We start from the raw sequence: 18,731 nt of genomic DNA, 5'->3' as shown, positions 1-18,731 counted from the left end.
GAAAGGAGCGCGGTGAATGTTGCCGATCCCGCGACGGACAAAGTTGAGGCAGGATTTCGGATTTGGACCGGACGGATTCTCCACGCGGTCGTGTGTTCAGCTCCAACGGGCAAGGCACATGTGTTCGCGTGGGGAACCCCTCGAGACGTGGGGCTTGTGGTTTTTTTTATGCGCCGGGTGACGTCATGGCTGCGTGTGTGGTTGGAATCCGGCAGGAGCGTGAATCCCTGCCGGATGGTACCGTCCAAGAGGGATGAGGTACACGTGCAGCTGCATGACGTCAGGGGCAGGTGCAAAGTGTGTGAACTGTGAGTTGCCGCGCTGGTGCTGCGCATGGGGGGAAAAAAAACAAACAAAAAAAACAAGCCTCACTTTCGGGTGAACAGGATTTCCCGGGCAAGGGGTGGAAGACCCCCTTACTTGGGCACAGGATGGCACTAGTTAGGGGGAAGGGTTAGCTTAGCTAGACCGGCTCCATGGGGCAGGGGTAAGTCCTCATGGGGCCCGTGGAATGGATTAGTTAGAGGGATTGTTAGTTGAGATTTAGGTGGGAAATGGGAAATAAGGATTTGAGAACAGTGACAGACAGTGAATGTGTAGATGGGGACGTAGTTTAGCGACGTAGTGTTAAAAGGAACGTGCTGTAGTGTAAGGGACGACGTGGGAGCACGAGGTAGTTAGGGGAAGTAGATAGAAGGATGGCAGAGTTCAGCAGTGTGTGTGTTGAAGAGTTGGTGAGTTGAGGTGGAACGTGTGCTTGGTGAGTGAGTGAGGCCAGCGGGTCTGTGTGAATGGAGCGAATGTGGAATGCATGGTGCGATGAGTGATTGGGGGGAGGAGTGACTCCCGCCCAAGGGACCCCCGGGGTCAGTATAAAGTGAGTTAGCTGGGTTAGTCAAATTAACAAAAATGGAGGTCGTTTTGTTGTTGGTGTGAATGTAGGCTCGAAACCCATTTGGAGGGGTGCAGGAGCCCTGTTGACGGGCTGGGAGTGTGGCTGCGAAAGGTGAGTATCGCTGAGTGGGTACCCCGGGCACCAGGCTAGTCGGCCGTGGTAGGCCAAGGGCCCATGGGGGGCCGGGATAGCGTAGTGGACACGGGTGCGTCTGCTTGGTGCGGGGGCCCGGGGCGCCATTAGCCACGTGGGCAGTGTTGTGGGCACGGGTGACCCTTGGAAAGGGGCCCGGGAAGCCAGCCTGCCACGTGTGCGTTTCAGGGTAGGTGCCATGGGGGGCACTCCCCGGTGTTTAGGGAGCTGGTAGGCTCGGAGGCAGTGTAGTGCCCGGGGGTGCCATCATAGGGGAATTGGCAGAGGGTCGTGCCTGCCAAAGGGAGCCACGCGTCCCAGCCATGAGACCGTGTGAGGGCACGGAAAGAAAATTGGGGGGCGAGGCCCGAAATTGTGAGGACACCAACACAGGCGACGGGAATCTGGGTTGTTAGAACCAATAGTTTAAGCGAGAGGCGCTTGTTGAAAGCCCCGGGGTAGTTTAACAGTTAAATGGTTAGGGTAGATTAGGAGATGTACCCCTCCGCACCATCCATCCCCTCGCTCTCGTTGTGGGCCGCTGGATCCACTTTGTGTTATCGATCGCTGAAGTCTGGGGAGGCCATTCTGAGGCTTCGTTGGGCCTCGACACAGGACGCTAGCTCTCCCTTATTCCCCTCCGGGAAGGGAACGTAGGGGTTGGGAGTAGGCTAGGTGACAGGATAGGTTAGCTGAACAAGGACGATAAAGGGGGGTAGGGGACGATTTATAGGGGGGAAGTAAAAATAAAAACAACAAAAAAATAAGTTGGGGCTAAATTGGGTTGTTTCCAAATTAAGGGAGTGGGTATGGACAGTGACAGACAAAGGCGATAGGTTGGGAGGGAGACCGTAGGGTAGGTCCGAGCCCGCCTTCCAAGTGGCCAGCACCACCGCACTCCCTCCACCAACCTGCACTGCAAGGCAAAGGCCGGCCAACTTCATCTGCCGGCTGAGTTTTGCTTCAAGGCCTGTGCCGGCCACTTCATCTGCTGGCTGTGTTCCTGCAAGGCCTGTGCCGGCTGGATCGTCTGCAGCTGCTGTGCTTCAAGGCCTGTGCCGGCCAGTTCGTTTGCCGGCTGTGCTTGCCTGCAGCGGCCTGGTTCTGCAGGCTGTGTTTGCCTGCTGCCTTTGCCATGCCATGCCCACTGCCCCTGTTCACCAGCCCCGTTCAATTTTTGCTTTGCCCCCCCCCCCCCCCTGTTCATTGCCATGTGTGCCAGGATCAGAAAGCAACAGTTTGCAAGCTGCAAGAACTGCCCTGTTGGCAGCTACAACACGGGCCTGCAGTGGCGGCCCGTGCACCGTGTTTGCGTCCATCCATCCAGCCGTTGTGTTCATTGCGTGTGCCACTTGAGCTGGCACGGAGAATGCGTTTGTGCAGCCCATGCACCGTTGTGGTTCGCTGGGTTCATTTTCAAAAGGGAAGGCCTTGGACTGCGTGTGAGCAGCCGGCCACGTTCCCTGTCACCTGCATTGTTTGAGCCAGAGACTGCATGCGAGCAGCCTGGCTCCCTGCTGACTGCTTTCTTTTTGCAGAGTCCATTGATCCTGGGCCATGCTTTAGTGTAAAATTTGTAAGTTAAGGTTAAGATGTACTGTAAATATGAGTGCGCCCCCGGCATGTCTGTCTTAGCGCCGGCAATTTTATTTAAGTCGTCCGTGTGAGTGGGTTTGTTTAGTTAGTTACTCAGCCCTCGGGTTATTTATTTTGGGGACACGAATACCATGAATGTCGCACTCAGGAATCCGTAGGTAAAACGTACTAGGGGAGAACTACACATGATGGCACATGAAAATTTGACGACTCGGGACGAGTCTGTAAAAAGAGGAGGGGGTAGTGTTGTGGTTGAGGAAATTCGCAAACCACCATTAAGGTCCCGTAGGTGAGATATCTTTGTAAGTACATGTGTAGTTAGCCCCAAACCCATTGTTTAGAGGGAATAAATATGATTCATTCGGGCTGCGACCCTTTGAGATAGCCGTTTTTCTGTTCTATCTTTATTTTGAGCCAACCACGTCTCAACCGTCATCACACAACAACCACCAACCGCAACGCCGCTTCACAACAACAACAACGCCAACAGCCACGACCTTTACCTTCACAACTCGCTCTCGCAACCATCGCATCACCGCCATTCCAAGATCACCGTGGCCAGGGACCGCCACTTTAGACCCTCCACCACTTCTCCTTCTGCAGCCATTCCCGCACCACTTGTGAACGCCGAGCGTCAGGCTGTCATGCAGGGCGCGCGCTGAGCCGCGGGTACAAAGAGCGGCCTTTCCGAGGGGAAGTCGGATCAGGAATGATACACGCCCACTTCCGATCCGTCCAATCATTAAGCGCGGGGCGATTTGGCCCTGCCTCCAGGCGCGTCGGAGTAGAATCGATATATGCAAATTCGAGGATCAGGGGAGGTTCACGCCCACTTTTCCTCCGTCCAATGGGCGAGCGTGGCTCCGCCCCCGAGCTCATCCTGATCCGGAAATTTGCATATGGGTTCTCCTGCCGTACTATAAAGCGCCGAGCGCGGGGCGAATTCAGTCAGTTTTGTTTTGGGTCTGAAGCAGTTGGAGGCAGTCGCAGTTTTGGGCTCGGGCGAGTTGGAGAGGTGTGGCGGCGGCGGAGTGTGGCAGCAGCAACCAAGACGGGTCTGGAGGAGAGTCGGAGTCTGTCGGGGTTCGGAGCCTGTCGGGGAGCTGCAGAGAGGGGAAGCCGGGAGCGCGGTCGAGGTCGCAGTGGAGTCGCTCGTCGCGGGACCAAAGCAAGCCGGCTGTCCTCTTTCCCCAGAGTATCAACAATTCCCCCTCCCCCCCCCGCTGAGATAGTGTGAAAAGGGGGCCCCATTCCCACCCCATTCCAATCAGTGCCAACGAAACTCGCGGAGGAGCGCGGAGTCGGGGCACCGCCGCGGCATTTGCGGCTCATCACAAGACAGGTAGGCTCCACGCGGTCTCGCGCCCCAGGCCCCGTCTGCCCCCTTGTATTTGAGGGTGGCCCTTTTCTTTTGCTTTTGAGTATATGTGTTGTCGGCGCCGTCTGTAAAGTAAAACTGTGTAAGTGTTGCCGTGTGCTCGCGTAGTCGGTAGTAGAGCTGCATTGTTTCTTTTGTTGCAATTGCTTTTGGTGCATAATTGTTGTAATTGTATATGTGTGCTATCCGTGTGCCGCGGAATAAATGTGCCTCATGTTGAACTGTTTTTCCCGTTTCACTTCGTCTTTTCTTTAATTGAATCTCCATCTTACTTCACGTAAAGGGTTGGTAGTGGGCTAAATATGCCCGATAATTAATCGGAACTGTCGAGGTTGACGATAACACCGCTCGGTTATCCCGATAGTACGGAACGGGTCGCTTAAAGTGGCCCGTGTCCGAAGTCGACCTGCGGCGAGGTGCGATCGCCTGGTCTACCCTCCGTGTGGGTACTTAGGTAGGTCGAATTTGGCGAACAACCCTATCCCACGCGGGGGGCCGATTGGCACGATCGTGGTGAGGCCGAAAGGCCCACCCGTGACTAGTTCCCGGCGTTAGTCCGAGAGGGTCACGACGGAATTGACCGTCCGGTGGGCGACGTTCCGCGATTCGAGTTACGTGGCCGCTCGCACGCCGGCGGGCGTGAATTCGCAACAATATAATGACACACAAGTACACTTAATGTGGAAGAAAGTGCCTTCTCAATTACTTTCATTTCAATTTCAGAAAAATATAGATACATCGTTGTTTCTGGCAACACCCAACTTCAGTCGCTCCAGCAGTCGCTGTTTTCCTTCGTCTCTTTAATGTTGAATTTCACATTAACGGTATTTGTGTCATTTTATATGTAGTTTGTACATTTTCTGTCAATGTAAGTCTGATTTAAAAAAAAAAAAAATGCTAATTAAAAGCACAAAAATGTTGATTTTTAAAAAAAAAAATTTTTCCTTAAAAACAACTTCACCTGATTGAGCAAAATGAGATACATTTCTAAATTCAGCATGCAAAAAGCATAAAAGAACAGTTGAGAAAACCTAGACCTCTGAAATGACACAGACCAGTGTAATATTGATATGTATGATACAAGTAATTATAAGTCTGATAGTATGTTGTTTTCATTAAAGAATAAAAAGGTTATTGGTAAGTTTAAGGATGAGTTTGGTGGAAAGGTCATGAGTGAATTTGTGGGTTTGAGATCAAAGTCTTATGCTTTTACGTACATTGATAATAATAACATTGAAAGATGTGATAAGAAGCTAAAGGGAATAAAGAAAAATATAATCAAGGAAACAATAAACTTTGAACATTATTACAACTGTTTAACCTTAAAGAAGGAAGAGTACAGAAAAATGAATACAATAAGAAGTTATAAACATCAATTATATTGTTGCGGTTGAGGAAATTCGCAAACCACCATTCAGGTCCCGTAGGTGAGGTATCTCTGTAAGTACATGTGTAGTTAGCCCCAAACCCGTTGTTTAGAGGGAATAAATGTGATTCATTCGGGCTGCGACCCTTTGAGATAGCCGTTTTTCTGTTCTATCTTTATTTTGAATCAACCACGTCTCAACCGCCATCACACAACAACCACCAACCACAACGCCGCTTCACAACAACAACAACGCCAACAGCCACGATCTTTACCTTCAAAACTCGCTCCCGCAAACATCGCATCACCGCCATTCCAAACGTCGCCATGGCCATAAACCACCACCATAAACCCTCCACCACCTTCACCTCTCCTCCTTCTACCGCCATTCCCGCATCACTTGTGAGCACCGAGCGTCAGGCTGTCCTGGGCTCGTACAGGACGCGCGCCGAGCCGCGAGTGCAAAATGCGGCCTTTCCGAGGAGAATTTGGATCAGGAATGCTACACGCCCACTTCTGATCCGTCCAATCAGCAAGCGCGGGGCGGTTTGGCCCCGCCTCCAGGTGCGTCGGTGTGGAATCGAGATATGTAAATTCTAGGATCAGGGGAGATTCACGCCCCCTTTTCCTCCGTCCAATGGGCGAGCGTGGCTCCACCCCCGAGCTCGTCCTGATCCGGAAATTTGCATATGGGTTCTCCTGCTGGCCTATAAAGCGCCGAGCACAAGGCGAATCTTGGTCGAGTCGGTTTGGGCAGGGTCGGCCTGAGCGGAGTCGGCCTTGGAGGAGCGGGGAGTCGGCCTTGGAAGGGCGAAGAGAGCCTTGGGGCAGAGTCGGGTTGGAGCGCGGAGTGGAGTCGGGAGGCGAGGGCGTACAGGTGGTTTGCTGCAGTCGGCTGAGGAGAATTGGGGAAGAGTCCGAGTAGCTCGGGTCCGAGGCAAGGAAGACAGCGGTCGGCGACGAGGTCGCGGTGGAATCGCTTGTCACGGGACCCAAGCAAGCCAGCGATACTCTTTCCCCAGAGCATCAACAATTCCCCCCCCTTTTTCCCCCGCGCTGAGATAGTGCGAAAAGGGGGCCCCGTTCCCACCCCACTCCAAGCAGTGCCAACGAAACCCGCGAAGGAGCACGAAGTCGGGGCACCGCCGCTCCGCCACATTTGCGGCTCATCACAAAGACACGGGTAGGATCCACCCGGTCTCGCGGACCTGACCGCTCTTTCAGGTCCCGCGCAAATATTGGCCCACATGCCCCGTCTGCCCCCTTGTCTTTGAGGGTGGCCCTTTCCTTTTGCTTTTGAGTAAATGTGTTGTTGGCGCCGTCTGTAAAGTAAAACTGTGTAAGTGTTGCCGTGTGCACGCGTAGTCGGTTGTAGATCTGCATTGTTGTGTTTCTTTTGTTGCAATTGCTTTATGTGCATTCTGTTTAATTGTATATGTGTGCTTTCCGTGTGCCGCGGAATAAATGTGTATCATGTTGAACTGTTTTCCCGTTTCGCTTCGTCTTTTCTTTAATTGAATCTCCATCTTGCTTCACGTAAAGGGTTGGTAGTGGGCTTAATACTCCCGATAATTAATCGGAACCGTCGAGGCCGACGATAACACCGCTCGGTTATCCCGATAGTACGGAACGGATCGCTTAAGCGGCCCGTGTCCGGAGTCGACCTGCGGCGAGGTGCGATCGCCCAGTCTACCCTCCGCGTGGGTACTTAGGTAGGTCGAGTTTGGCGAACAACCCTATCCCACGCGGGGGGGCCGATTGGCACGATCGTGGTGAGGCCGAAAGGCCCACCCGTGACTAGCTCCCGGCGTTAGTCCGAGAGGGTCACGACAGAATTGTCCGTCTGGTGGGCGACGTGCCGCGATTCGAGTCACGTGGCCGTTCGCACGCCGGCGGGCGCGCATTCGCAACAATATACAGAAGAGATAAATAAGAAAGCATTAGGAGCTTTTGATGATAAAAGATATATTTTAGAGAATGGAATCAAGAGTATCCCTTATGGTTATAAGTACAAGTGTTAAGGGGTGTCTTTTTACTGATTTATAAATGATAGAACCAAGCAATAACCAAACCAAAGAGTGGAGATGTAATCAGCCTTGGTATTTAAATGGGAAACATAACGAATGTGAGAAATATCAAATAAGTCTTATTGAAGAAATAACTGGGGTAAAAGTAAATAAAACAAATAAGCGGATAAATTTAATTACAAATAATTTGGAGGATGCAAAGGAAAAAAAAATCCTTGAATGGACTGAAAACTTTGATGGTTATCAATTGAACAATGGAAAAACAATTTACAACAATCTCAAAATGATATGTGGATCAGGAAGTGGTCAAACAAGAACATCGAGAGAAGTTTATCATTTTATTTCTGCTCAACAAAGACATATAAACCAAGAACTAAGTTCTAAAATAATATTTGTGAATATACTCGATGGTGATGAATGTAATCGGAAAATTAATTTCTTACCTCGAATAGAACATGGACAAATATTGATTGGATCACTCTTTGAATGGAGTGAAAATATGAAATGAAATCAGTAAGTAATGGGGCAGAGATCGATCTCTTCTTTTGACCTGATGGGCCGAGAGTTAGAGGAAGTGGGGGTGGGGGGGGGGGGGTTGGGTTTTTTGGACCCTGAGACAATTTAACATGAGCTGAATGGGGAAAAAAAAAAATCATTCTCCTGTTTTGTCCTGATTGACCTCGAGTCAGAAAGGTTTCCCAATACATTTCTATGGTTTTTTTTATTTTTTTTAGGTCTTGAGACAATTTAACATGAGCTTGTATGGGAGAAAATCATTCTGTTTTAACCGAATTTGCCTCGAGTCAGAAAGGTTGGCGTATACATTTCTATGGGGGGGGGGGGGGGAGAGGAATCCATCTCCTGTTTTGAGGTTTTCAGGGTTTAATTCATAGAGTTTACCCCGTTTTCCCCATTCATTTGCATGGATGCCTCAGAAGCCCCATTAATCCTCTACTCATGATCCTTCAAAAAAGAAAAAAAAAACTCAAGTTCAAAATGTTTGCATCAGCAGCAAAAACAGTTAAAATCACAGGCTCTGACAATAAATCAAAGCAAATGAAGGCAGAACGAAAGTTGTTTGGCCGGCTCATTTTGCTGGCACTCACGCATAATATCAGCTTGTAAAAGGCTCTCACCAAACCACTTGGTTCTGTTCCTTGGTCGCATGCCACTGCTGATGGATCCCCAGTGAAGACAGATAAATCAAAGCTCATGTACACTTTGGAATGGCAATCAAGGAAGCACGTATTGTGTAATTGACGGGAATGATCTCCTGCAAGCCAAGATGGCTTTACCAAACACATTTGGAGAGTTGGCTGAAAATGTGTTCAACGAGGAACAGGGGATAAAACTACTGCTTGAAGCAGAAGGACAAATATGCTCAGAAGATTTCCAGCAGAAGAATTTAGTTTTTCTGCAGCAATGTGTGCATCTATCTGACAAGCTCAGATGGCAGTGCCACTCAGGCAGCTGAAGTAGAAGAACTCTACTGCACACTAGAGGAAGCAGACACCCAAATGATCATGCACCATGTTCACATTTGCTCACATTCCCTACAGTCTATTATCACCATCAGATACTTATGTGCTTTGCATAGAAAGTAACACTAGAGAGTTCATGGAACACGATACCACATGCAATGTTCAGGTCGATACTTCAATATTAATAAAATAATGATTTTACACATCGTTTAAAAAACATCTCAAACTTTAGTGCGACTGAAGCAGGCTTATAACTCACCCTTATATGCTGTAATAAGATGATGTTGAGTCACAGTTTAGGAGATGAGGACTATATTAATCACCATAGAATACAATGTCAATCAGCATCGTACATTGCCATATCAGCGGCCACTTCTTCACCCCAAAAATATACCCTCTCACATGCCACGCCTTCTTATGCTATCTAGTCGATATATAACATAATTCTTGGAAGTATTATGAAGGTGATATGTATTCTGCAGTGCATACAATTCAATTTAAATAATGGTTTAAAGAGGTTCAAAGGCATATAGATATATCAATTCTGGGTTTTACCGCCATTTTACCCACGTCGCTGCACGTCGCTTTACCCACGACGTGCTGTTCTGGCACATGCTCCCATACCTGACCTGACCTTTATCCAGCGTCGATTACACCACGTTCCATTAGTTATCCGTGCCTGTTGTTTATGTCCTTTATAACATCCTTAAAAACAGTTTCCTGTTTGGAATGATGTTAAATTTTGTTTGACTGCCAGGCAAGCCCAGTCCAGTGGACCGTACTCTTGAACAGAGCATTGGAACTGCCAAATGAGTTTTTCCTTGGCTATTTGGCACAATCCTGGACGGGTCCCCACTCCGATCATTTATTGGAGCACAGCTGTGCCACTGATGCTGTGCTCCTTTACCAGTACACTGGTACTCATTTTGCCAACCTCAGGAGGATGACAGAGGGAAAATAGTATCTCACTCCTCTCTGTGCTTGTGCGATCGGGACAAATTCAGAGGCAAAGTACGGTGAAACGAGAAACTTGTCTTCCGATTCATGTTCTGATTCGTGTTCACAATACAACAATCGATTTAAATATATTGTTCCTCGATCATAAACTGACAATCATAAACTGTTCAGACAGACGGACGGAATAAACCAGTTGCTTAACCCCACTTTTCGCTTTGAATGTGGGGAAACAAAGTGTGCTGTTTGATACAGGAGTTGGGAACAAGAGACATCTTTCAGATGTCCAGCATGTTATTGTTGATCTTGTAGAGGAGATGTGTTCAGCACTGCCAGCACTTCATGCATTTTCCATGTGCGACACGACAAGTGCATTTCTTCACAAAGGAAAGCTTTTGCCCTTGAAGACGCTATAGAAGCATCCAGAATATGTTGATACCTTCCTTGAACTGGGAGTCTTGCCTGACCTGATGTAGATCATGTATTCAAGGAGATAGACAGTTTCACTTGTACCCTGCACAACAGTTCTTCAGCCTTGGATATCAACCAAAGCAGGCTTGAGCAGTTTCTTCAGCAGTTCACTCCCAAGCCAGTATCGCAGTTACGATTATTCGCAATTTAGTTTTAATGGCCAATTGTTCAATTAGCGCCAACGTATTTTGCCTTTTCGCAATGTCAACGCAAGGAAAAACACAAAGAGAAGAGAAGAGAAGAGAAAAAAAGAAGAAAAAAAAACGTACATGCAAAAACCCCCCCCCCCCCCCAAAAAACAAACAAAAAAACTTTCAAACAACCACACAGGACATTTAGTTCCTTCGCTCTCGTAAACGATGACTGGATTGGGGCATTGTGTTTATCTATAAATGCGCATAAGAAATCGAGAAATTATTAGAATACACGAAGTCATCACTATCCAGAAGTCCATACCTTGTAACCCGTAATGGGGAACGTGGCTGAGGTTCTCTTCCCCATCGGCCACGCTTCCGCAGCAACGTGTCCTGTGATTGGTTTGGTAAATAAATGGTCATAACTTGGGAAGCACTTGTCCGATTAATATCAAACCTTGAAAAGGCACATACTCAGGTCCCCAGCAATATACCTGGCAAGTTTCAATTAGATCGGACCAGTAATTGTCGAGAAACAGCGGTCTCTCACACACACACACACACACACACACACACACACACACACACACACACACACACACACACACACACACACACACACACACACACACACACACAGACACAGACACAGACACAGACACAGACACAGACACACACACACTGCTGGAATTATATATATATATATATATATATATATATATACACGAGTGCATGCCCGTAGGTGCGTGCCCATACGTGCGTGGCCGTACGAGCAAACAAAAACAAAAACTTTCAAACCTCGTGCCAGAAACAACAACCACACAGGCCGTTCCTTCGCTCTTGTAAACGACACACACACACACACACACACACACACACACACACACACACACACACACACACACACACACACACACACACACACACACACACACACACACACACACACACACACACATTGCTGGAATTACAGAGAGACGACACACACACACACACACACACACACACACACACACACACACACACACACACACACACACACACACACACACACACACACACACACACACACACACAGCTGGAATTATAGAAAGATGAAATTAGGTCAATGAGATGACAAATGAAGGGGTTGAATGCAGACTGCAGAGCAATGAGTAAGGAAACCCGTCGTTGTGAATCGTTTTTACCACCAAATTGAGATGTATTTCGTTGGCAAGCATGTTGAGTGGAGCTGAAATCCTTAATACTTCCAAAGGCCACAGCGTTTTTACAATTGGAAACAAAAAAAGTTGTGCACCTTTTTTGATAAATTATTTTCGGCACAATTTTTCTTCAATAAATAAATAATAATAAAAAATGTCTCCATATAAATTTTTCACACCTTTATCTCGTTAGCACCTCTTCATAAACATTGCTGAGGAAACGGAGCTTCTTCTTTGTTTCCTCGTCCAGGACAAGAATGCGGAGGCTGCTGGATCTGCCAACGTTTTGATAAATTATTAGTTTTAATGGCCAATTATTCAATAAGCGCCAACGTATTTTGCCTTTTCGCAATGTCGTTGCAAGGAAAAACACAGAGAAGAGAAGAGGAAAAAAAAAAAAAAACGTTCGTGCAAAGAGAATTTTTTTTTACTTCCTGGTTCGGAGCATACCAGCTCACTCTGATGTGACCGAAATTTATGCACCGTCTCATATGAAAACGATCATAACTTGGGGCATTGTGTTTATCTATAAATGCGCATAAAAAATCAAGAAATTATTAAAATACACGAAGTCATCATTATCCGGAAGTCCGTACGTTGTAACCTGTAATGGGGAACGCGGCTGAGGTTCCCTTCCCCATTGACCACGCCCATGCAACAACGTGTCTTCTCATTGGTTGGTAAATAAATGGCCATAACTTGGGAAGCACTTGTCCGATTAATATCAAACCTTGAAAAGGCACATCCTCGGGTCCCCAGCAATATACCTGGCAAGTTTCAATTAGATCGGACCAGTGGTTGTCGAGAAACAGCAGTCACACACACACACACACACACACACACACACACACACACACACACACACACACACACACACACACACAGACACACACACACACACACACACACACACACACACACACACCACACACACACACCACACACACACACAGACACACACACAGAGATTGCTGGAATTATAGATACATATATATATATATTAGTGATTCATCACCATTGAGAGATGGAGCCAAAAATATATCGCGATGTTTCACAAAGTTGTGGACGAGTTGTGACAAAAATATGTGGATGAGTAAGTTGGTTCGATGAGAACAAGCCGATTCAATCCATGGGGGGGGGGGGGGGTGGGGGTGGTATACAAACCGTTATCTGTTCTGCCTGGTGGAGGGTTTATTATCGATTTATAGGTTATCTCATACCACCCCCAAATGGCTTACAATCGTAATAGTCAGAATGTGTGTGAGTATCCTGTATTAGTTAATCATAGATTGTTCATTCAAGGGTTATCCTATCCTGCCCCCACATGGCTGATAATCAGAATTAATGCCTCAACACCTTTACCCATAATACCTGTGTTGCTTTATCATTGCTTCCGTCCGTGGCCATTTTTCCCTCCCTTCAAGTTCTGTGCTTCGGTGCGACTTTGGTTCAGGTAGGAGTGATCAGCCTTTTCCTACCTACTTACCTACCTGGCACATATACCATTTGATTGTGGTCAGCCAATAAACTTATCCCATCATCCAACATACCCTCTCCTCTCCCAAAAGCCTAACTCGCACTAAATCTACATTATTCCAATGAATTTATTAACCCCATTTTTCGATTAAATAATTACTTTGTGATCTTTTATCAATATCGAGAAGAATAAAATATTGATGAATCGGATGAACCAGTCGAGAGACAGACAGGGCTCGAGTTTGAACCGTGGGATTTGAAACTGTCCAGGAGTTTGAGAAAGTTGAGGACAAATGATGAACTTTGTAGCGGTTTGAGTGAAACATTAGCCAAGGATCGTGGGTATGCGCGTCGGCAGACATCGAGCCAGAGAACGCCGCTGCTCACCTCTCGATTGAAACTTGGTGAGTTTGAAAAACAAGTTTCATTCCTTTCGATATCAATGAAATAATTTTACTCACGAAGTTCCTTGAGAAAGTGAAATCTCCGCAATAAGCACTTCCCAATTTAATACGTAAGCACTTTTGACATTTCGAATTTACCGATTTCTCTTGACCTCCTGTTTGTTGTTGCTCGAGTGAAAACAAACATGACGTCACGGGTTATGTGCCACGTCAGCATGACGGGTCCATATTTTAAAGGGAATAAGCTAGCACCTTATGAATGAGGAGTAATGGACGTCTCATTGTTGATTGTTCCACAATCGCTGATTAATGACCTTTGTAGTTTTGGTTGGAATCTCCACCCAACTGTAAACTGCTACCCTGGTGTTTCCCAGGCAGGGGGAGGCATCGTTGTTTGTGTGAACCGTCCATCGAATGGACGTTAAGCAGGCATCGACCAGCAGGCATTGTTTCCGTCCGTGGCCATTTTTTTGTAGCCGTTAAACATCCCACGCTGTCCTTCGAAACATTACAAATGAATGCCGCCTTCAGTCGAACGGCAGGCCTCGCCAGCAGGTTCGTGAAAGACTTGGCCAAAAATGTTCCCCGGTCGACCACACAAGGTGGGAATAATTGGGGCAATTAAAGTAGTCGTAGCAGTGTTGCAGTTTACTACAAAGCGTAAGGACTGTTTATTACCCTATCATGGCGCTTGGATTGGGGATCGTCGATAAAATGATGTCATACACAGCTCACTAATGTACCCCTGGCATTGTTCTTCTATTATATCGTGTGGTATTTGTTAAAATGCCACGTGGTCTACGACCGGTGACTGACCAAATCCTTTCCCACCCCCAGACGATGGAGCGTTACATTGATCGGAGCGAGATGACCGTCCAACTGGTGATGAACGATGGATGTGAAGAGGCAGTGCGTAACCTAAAGGGTGATTGTCCATATACTACTTTGTGAACACAAGATGCGACCATTTTATAAAGTTCCACTTTCAACGTGGGATGTTTTCGTCAATCCGTCTCCACGTCCATGTGTAAAACAATTCCACGAGCCTCGACTACTTAGCCAAAAAAAAAAAGATGAAAATAATACATCATTCAACAAATTGTGTTTGAGGAACAGTGGGCCATCTTTGTTATTACGTGTGTGGGACGAAAGGGAGTGGGGTGGCGATGTACCGGAACGTACAAGCGACAACTTAGAAAACTAGAAGGGCACTCAGTAGAGCGCATACCTCCGCCACGTAATGCCTGATCCACGAGAACATATCGGGCCCGATACATTTTTAAAATATCATGCTACACAGTACTATGTCATTTTTGGCCCTATCTCTCAATGGTGAAAAATCACTTAAAAAATTAAATAACTCTCATATCCAGATCCGCACCAAAATCGAATCAATTCTTGTCACACACCCAACATGTCCACCAAGTTATGTCCGAATCCGTCCACAAATTTTTGAGATATCCTGCACACAGACAGACAAAACAAAGACAGAAAAGGGTGAAAATATAACCTCCTTCACCTTCGGTGGCGGAGGTAAAAATACATCCCCAAGGTTCACCTATTTATGGTGCTGAGAGGATAGCTTAATAATAGTTTACTTGCGCAGTTTGGATTTGATTCCCGACCCGATCATGAAAGGTCAAATTGGTCCTTCGCAGGAAGTGCACACCAATGAGTGTGAAACGTACCCATCAGATGGAACGTTCATGATCCTGTGGTGTCTTGCTTCAAGAGTTAAGTTTGTAAACAGGTACTCAGTTTGTATGGACAGTCATCGTTACAAGAGGGAGGGCAGGATAGCGGAGAGGGATCCACCCCAGGACCAAAAATGATACTGCTCTCACACCTTCTTGCCAGGTGGTGATCAGATTGCTGAATTTCTGTACAACCGTTTAGGAGGAAGTGTGACCGGTGGACAGACAGAGCGAGCCGATTTAAATAACCCCGTTTTTTGTTTTGTTTTTCAAAGCGTGGGGATAAGGAAATGCTCAGTGTCGATTATAAAATGGCGACCAGTACCTGCACATCACCAGGCTTGATTAACCTTCAGACAATGTTGTCACCATGGCAATTTGCTCAGTCATAGATGTTGTTATAGTAACATCACCTTTAATCTAGTGAGATCGATGAAATGCACTTTGATCTCATTTTAAATGATTGTCAGTTATCACCAAATGCTTTACAAGCAAGTCCAAAAAGAGTAACATTTACAAAATCATTTAGAATAAAGTTTCTCCTTAAGGGAATTTATTTACACAATTATCAAATTCAGGAGATTTTGGGGTTTTTTAACCTTTAAGGTAATGGTAAACTTAATTTTTTTAGGTAACTTCAATCTTTTTTAGTAACTCAATCCAAATAATACAAATGTACAATCTGCCTGCTGAAATGGCAAAGTGTCATAAAAAGGTGAAACATAATAAACTAAGAGGACAATCAGTAGAGCACAGACCTCTGCCACAAAATGCCTAATCCAGGAGAACATTTTGGGCCCAATAATTTTTTGAAATATGATGCCACACAGTATATCATCACCTTTAGCCCCATCTCTCAATGGTGAAGAATCACATTAAAAAAATATACCTATCAGAGATGGGGAATCCCCCACCATTGAAAAATAATTGAAATCAGATAAACGTTTTTCCATTTATTACAAAAAACATTTTTTCAAAGATGGCCGCCCCAGTCGGCCATCTTGGATCCGGCCACACCCAAAATCAATAGGGTTCTTCCTTTTCAGGTGGTACATGTGACCCAAATTTCAAATCGATATGGCAAAAAAACATTTTTTTCAAGATGGCCGCCCCAGTCGGCCATCTTGGATATGGCCACGCCCAAAATCAATAGGGTTCTTCCTTTTCAGATGGTACATGTGACCCAAATTTCAAATCGATATGGCGAACAGTTTATGAGTTATCACACTCACAGCTATAAATTTTGACGCCCAGCCAGCCGGCCGGATGGACGACTGCCCCAATCGGCCATATTGGATCCGGCCACACCCAAAATCAAGAGGGTTCTTCCTTTTCTGGTGGTACATGTGTGACCCAAATTTCAAATCGATATGGCAAACAGTTTATGAGTTATCACACTCAAAGCTATAAATGTTGACGCCCAGCCAGCCAGCCGGACCGCCCCAGTCGGCCATCTTGGATCCGGCCATGCCCAAAATCAACAGGGTTCTTCCTTTTCCGGTGGTACATGTGTGACCCAAATTTCAAATCGATATGGCGAACAGTTTACGAGTTATCGCACTCACAGCTATAAATGTTGAACCCAGCCAGCCGGACGGACAGACGATGGACGGACGACCCGGGTGACAACATTATCCCCCTTCCGCCATGCTGCGGGGGATAATAAAAGCCATTCTCGAATATGGATCCGGATCTTCACCAAAATCAAATCAATTCTTCCTCGTCACACACCCAACCTGCCCACCAAGTTTCATCTGAATCCATCCACAACTTTGTGAGATATCGTGCACACAATCAAACAGGGGTGAAAATGAGGTCACTTCATGGTCTCCTCCAAACAAAGTGTAAACCTGTAAACTGGTTTGATGCTGAAGGTCTGTGTCACATGTAAAGACAAGATGTAAACCCAAATTCCGACATCTTGAACAATAAATAGAAATTTTGGTTTGAGGAGCACACGATGTTGGTTGAACCCCTACTCAAGAACAATGATCACTAATCCCAAAACATCCTTCACAAAGAGTGTCATTGGCATGCATAAACTAAATTATTTCTCAAGGTGCTATCTCATTTCTCTGGTCGGCAGATGGAGAGGAAGCATCAGACATGGATCCAAAGATACACATTCACCACACCTCCCACGTTGATATTGTTAAAGTTGAGGAGAGAGCGGAGCGAAAGAGGTTGAGGAAAGAGAAACGCGACAAACTCCTCAAGGTATAGCTGGACCAGGCTACTTCCATTTCACTCAAAGGTGTGCAGGTAATTGCATACTCACCGGATGGAGGTTGAAGGAACAAAATGTTCTTGCTTTGTATGCTTGGATATCTTGCAGAACATTGGTGAGGAATTGCATTTTTGGTGGAAGTGCTTGATTGCTGCTTTGCGGTCTTTAACTACCTTCTACATCTCACCTTGGGCAGTGGTGGAAACCTCGTACCGATACTAGTATCTACACAATGAGACAATCAGCAGCACTGACAATATGGCCAACACTGGAATGTTGTACAAGGGCTGTTTGAATCCAAGATCATGATTTAAGAAAAAAAAAAAAATTCTAAAAATTCTAATCACTCATATAGTAATCACTCATTTCCATTGTGAAGGTCCATACTTTTACAATCATAATTACTTAATACATATGATGCATACATGCTGTGATGCAACATAATTACTTAATACATACTGTGATGCAACAACACCCTGCCTTGTGAAGCACCAATCTGACAGTTTATAGTCGGGTCTTCGGGAATCAAACCCAGACGAGACAGCTCAGAGACGAGTGTGCCATCCATCTCAAAACATCACCTGGCACATGTGGCTTGATTACTTGGAGTGTAATCAAGCAAGGACAGCAAATTCAAACCTCCTGTTGATGAAAATATTTCTCCATTTGTCGTCACTCCCAACCCTTCGAGAATTTGATTGCAAATAAAAATCAATAAATTCTGGTGTTTAATTTTGGGACATGGTCACGATTGTGTACGGAATGTTGCAAGTACTTCTCAGGGATTAACAAACTTCAGACTTTGCTTCTTTAAAAATTAGTAAACTTCAAAAAATGCGATCAAGTGTGATCTTTGACATCAACTTGCAACAGCTCCAACCAGACATGGAATAATAGTCCTATTAAATTACCTCGTGGCTGCAAGAAAAGTGCTTTCTGCAATAAAAAAAAAACAAACAACTAATTTTATCTTTTATATTAAATTTGGGGAAGAGAAAAGAAAATGAGTTGAGAGATATGATTAAATGTTTTAATAAACCTTGATTATCAACGACTTCACAGAGAGAGACAGAGTGGGAGACGGAGAGGGAGACGGAGACGGAGACGGAGACGGAGACGGAGACGGAGACGGAGACGGAGAGGGAGAGGGAGAGGGAGAGGGAGAGGGAGAGGGAGAGGGAGAGGGAGAGGGAGAGGGAGAGGGAGAGAGAGAGAGAGAGAGAGAGAGAGAGAGAGAGAGAGAGAGAGAGAGAGAGAGAGAGAGAGAGAGAGAGGTGAGGGGAAAGGGGGAGGG

General features: G+C 46.2%; 1 protein-coding gene and 1 long non-coding RNA gene across 3 annotated transcripts in view; one reads left to right on the top strand and one right to left on the bottom strand.

Moving 5' to 3' along the window:
• The window catches only part of LOC147014020 (uncharacterized), a 46,380-nt gene extending 33,872 nt beyond the window's left edge, over positions 1–12,508 (bottom strand). Inside the window, exons 1-2 of the long non-coding RNA XR_015050424.1 lie at positions 11,816–12,508; positions 10,757–10,827 (exon numbers count right to left, since the gene is read on the bottom strand). This is a non-coding gene — a long non-coding RNA (uncharacterized LOC147014020). The remainder of the gene's footprint in view (positions 1–10,756; positions 10,828–11,815) is intronic.
• A 470-nt stretch (positions 12,509–12,978) lies between these two features.
• On the top strand, positions 12,979–18,169 carry LOC147014019 (uncharacterized). Of its 2 annotated transcripts, none has more exons than XM_085851587.1 (4): positions 12,979–13,089; positions 14,354–14,441; positions 17,297–17,427; positions 17,546–18,169. In XM_085851587.1, the coding sequence occupies exons 2-4, from the start codon at positions 14,357–14,359 to the stop codon at positions 17,657–17,659; spliced, it is 330 nt and encodes a 109-aa protein (XP_085707713.1). In that variant the 5' UTR covers positions 12,979–13,089; positions 14,354–14,356; the 3' UTR covers positions 17,660–18,169. The 2 variants fall into 2 exon arrangements, with proteins under 2 accessions (XP_085707713.1, XP_085707714.1); XM_085851588.1 differs by lacking the exon at positions 12,979–13,089 and adding an exon at positions 13,361–13,516.
• The last annotated feature ends 562 nt before the right edge of the window (positions 18,170–18,731 follow it).

The sequence above is a fragment of the Eptatretus burgeri genome, chromosome 13, assembly GCF_056783735.1.
Source record: "Eptatretus burgeri isolate ZD-2024b chromosome 13, Ebu_testis_v1, whole genome shotgun sequence".
In the NCBI taxonomy this organism is placed as follows: domain Eukaryota; kingdom Metazoa; phylum Chordata; class Myxini; order Myxiniformes; family Myxinidae; genus Eptatretus; species Eptatretus burgeri.
The sequence above is the reverse complement of the archived record's forward strand: the minus strand, read 5'-3'. Positions and strand labels throughout refer to the sequence as shown.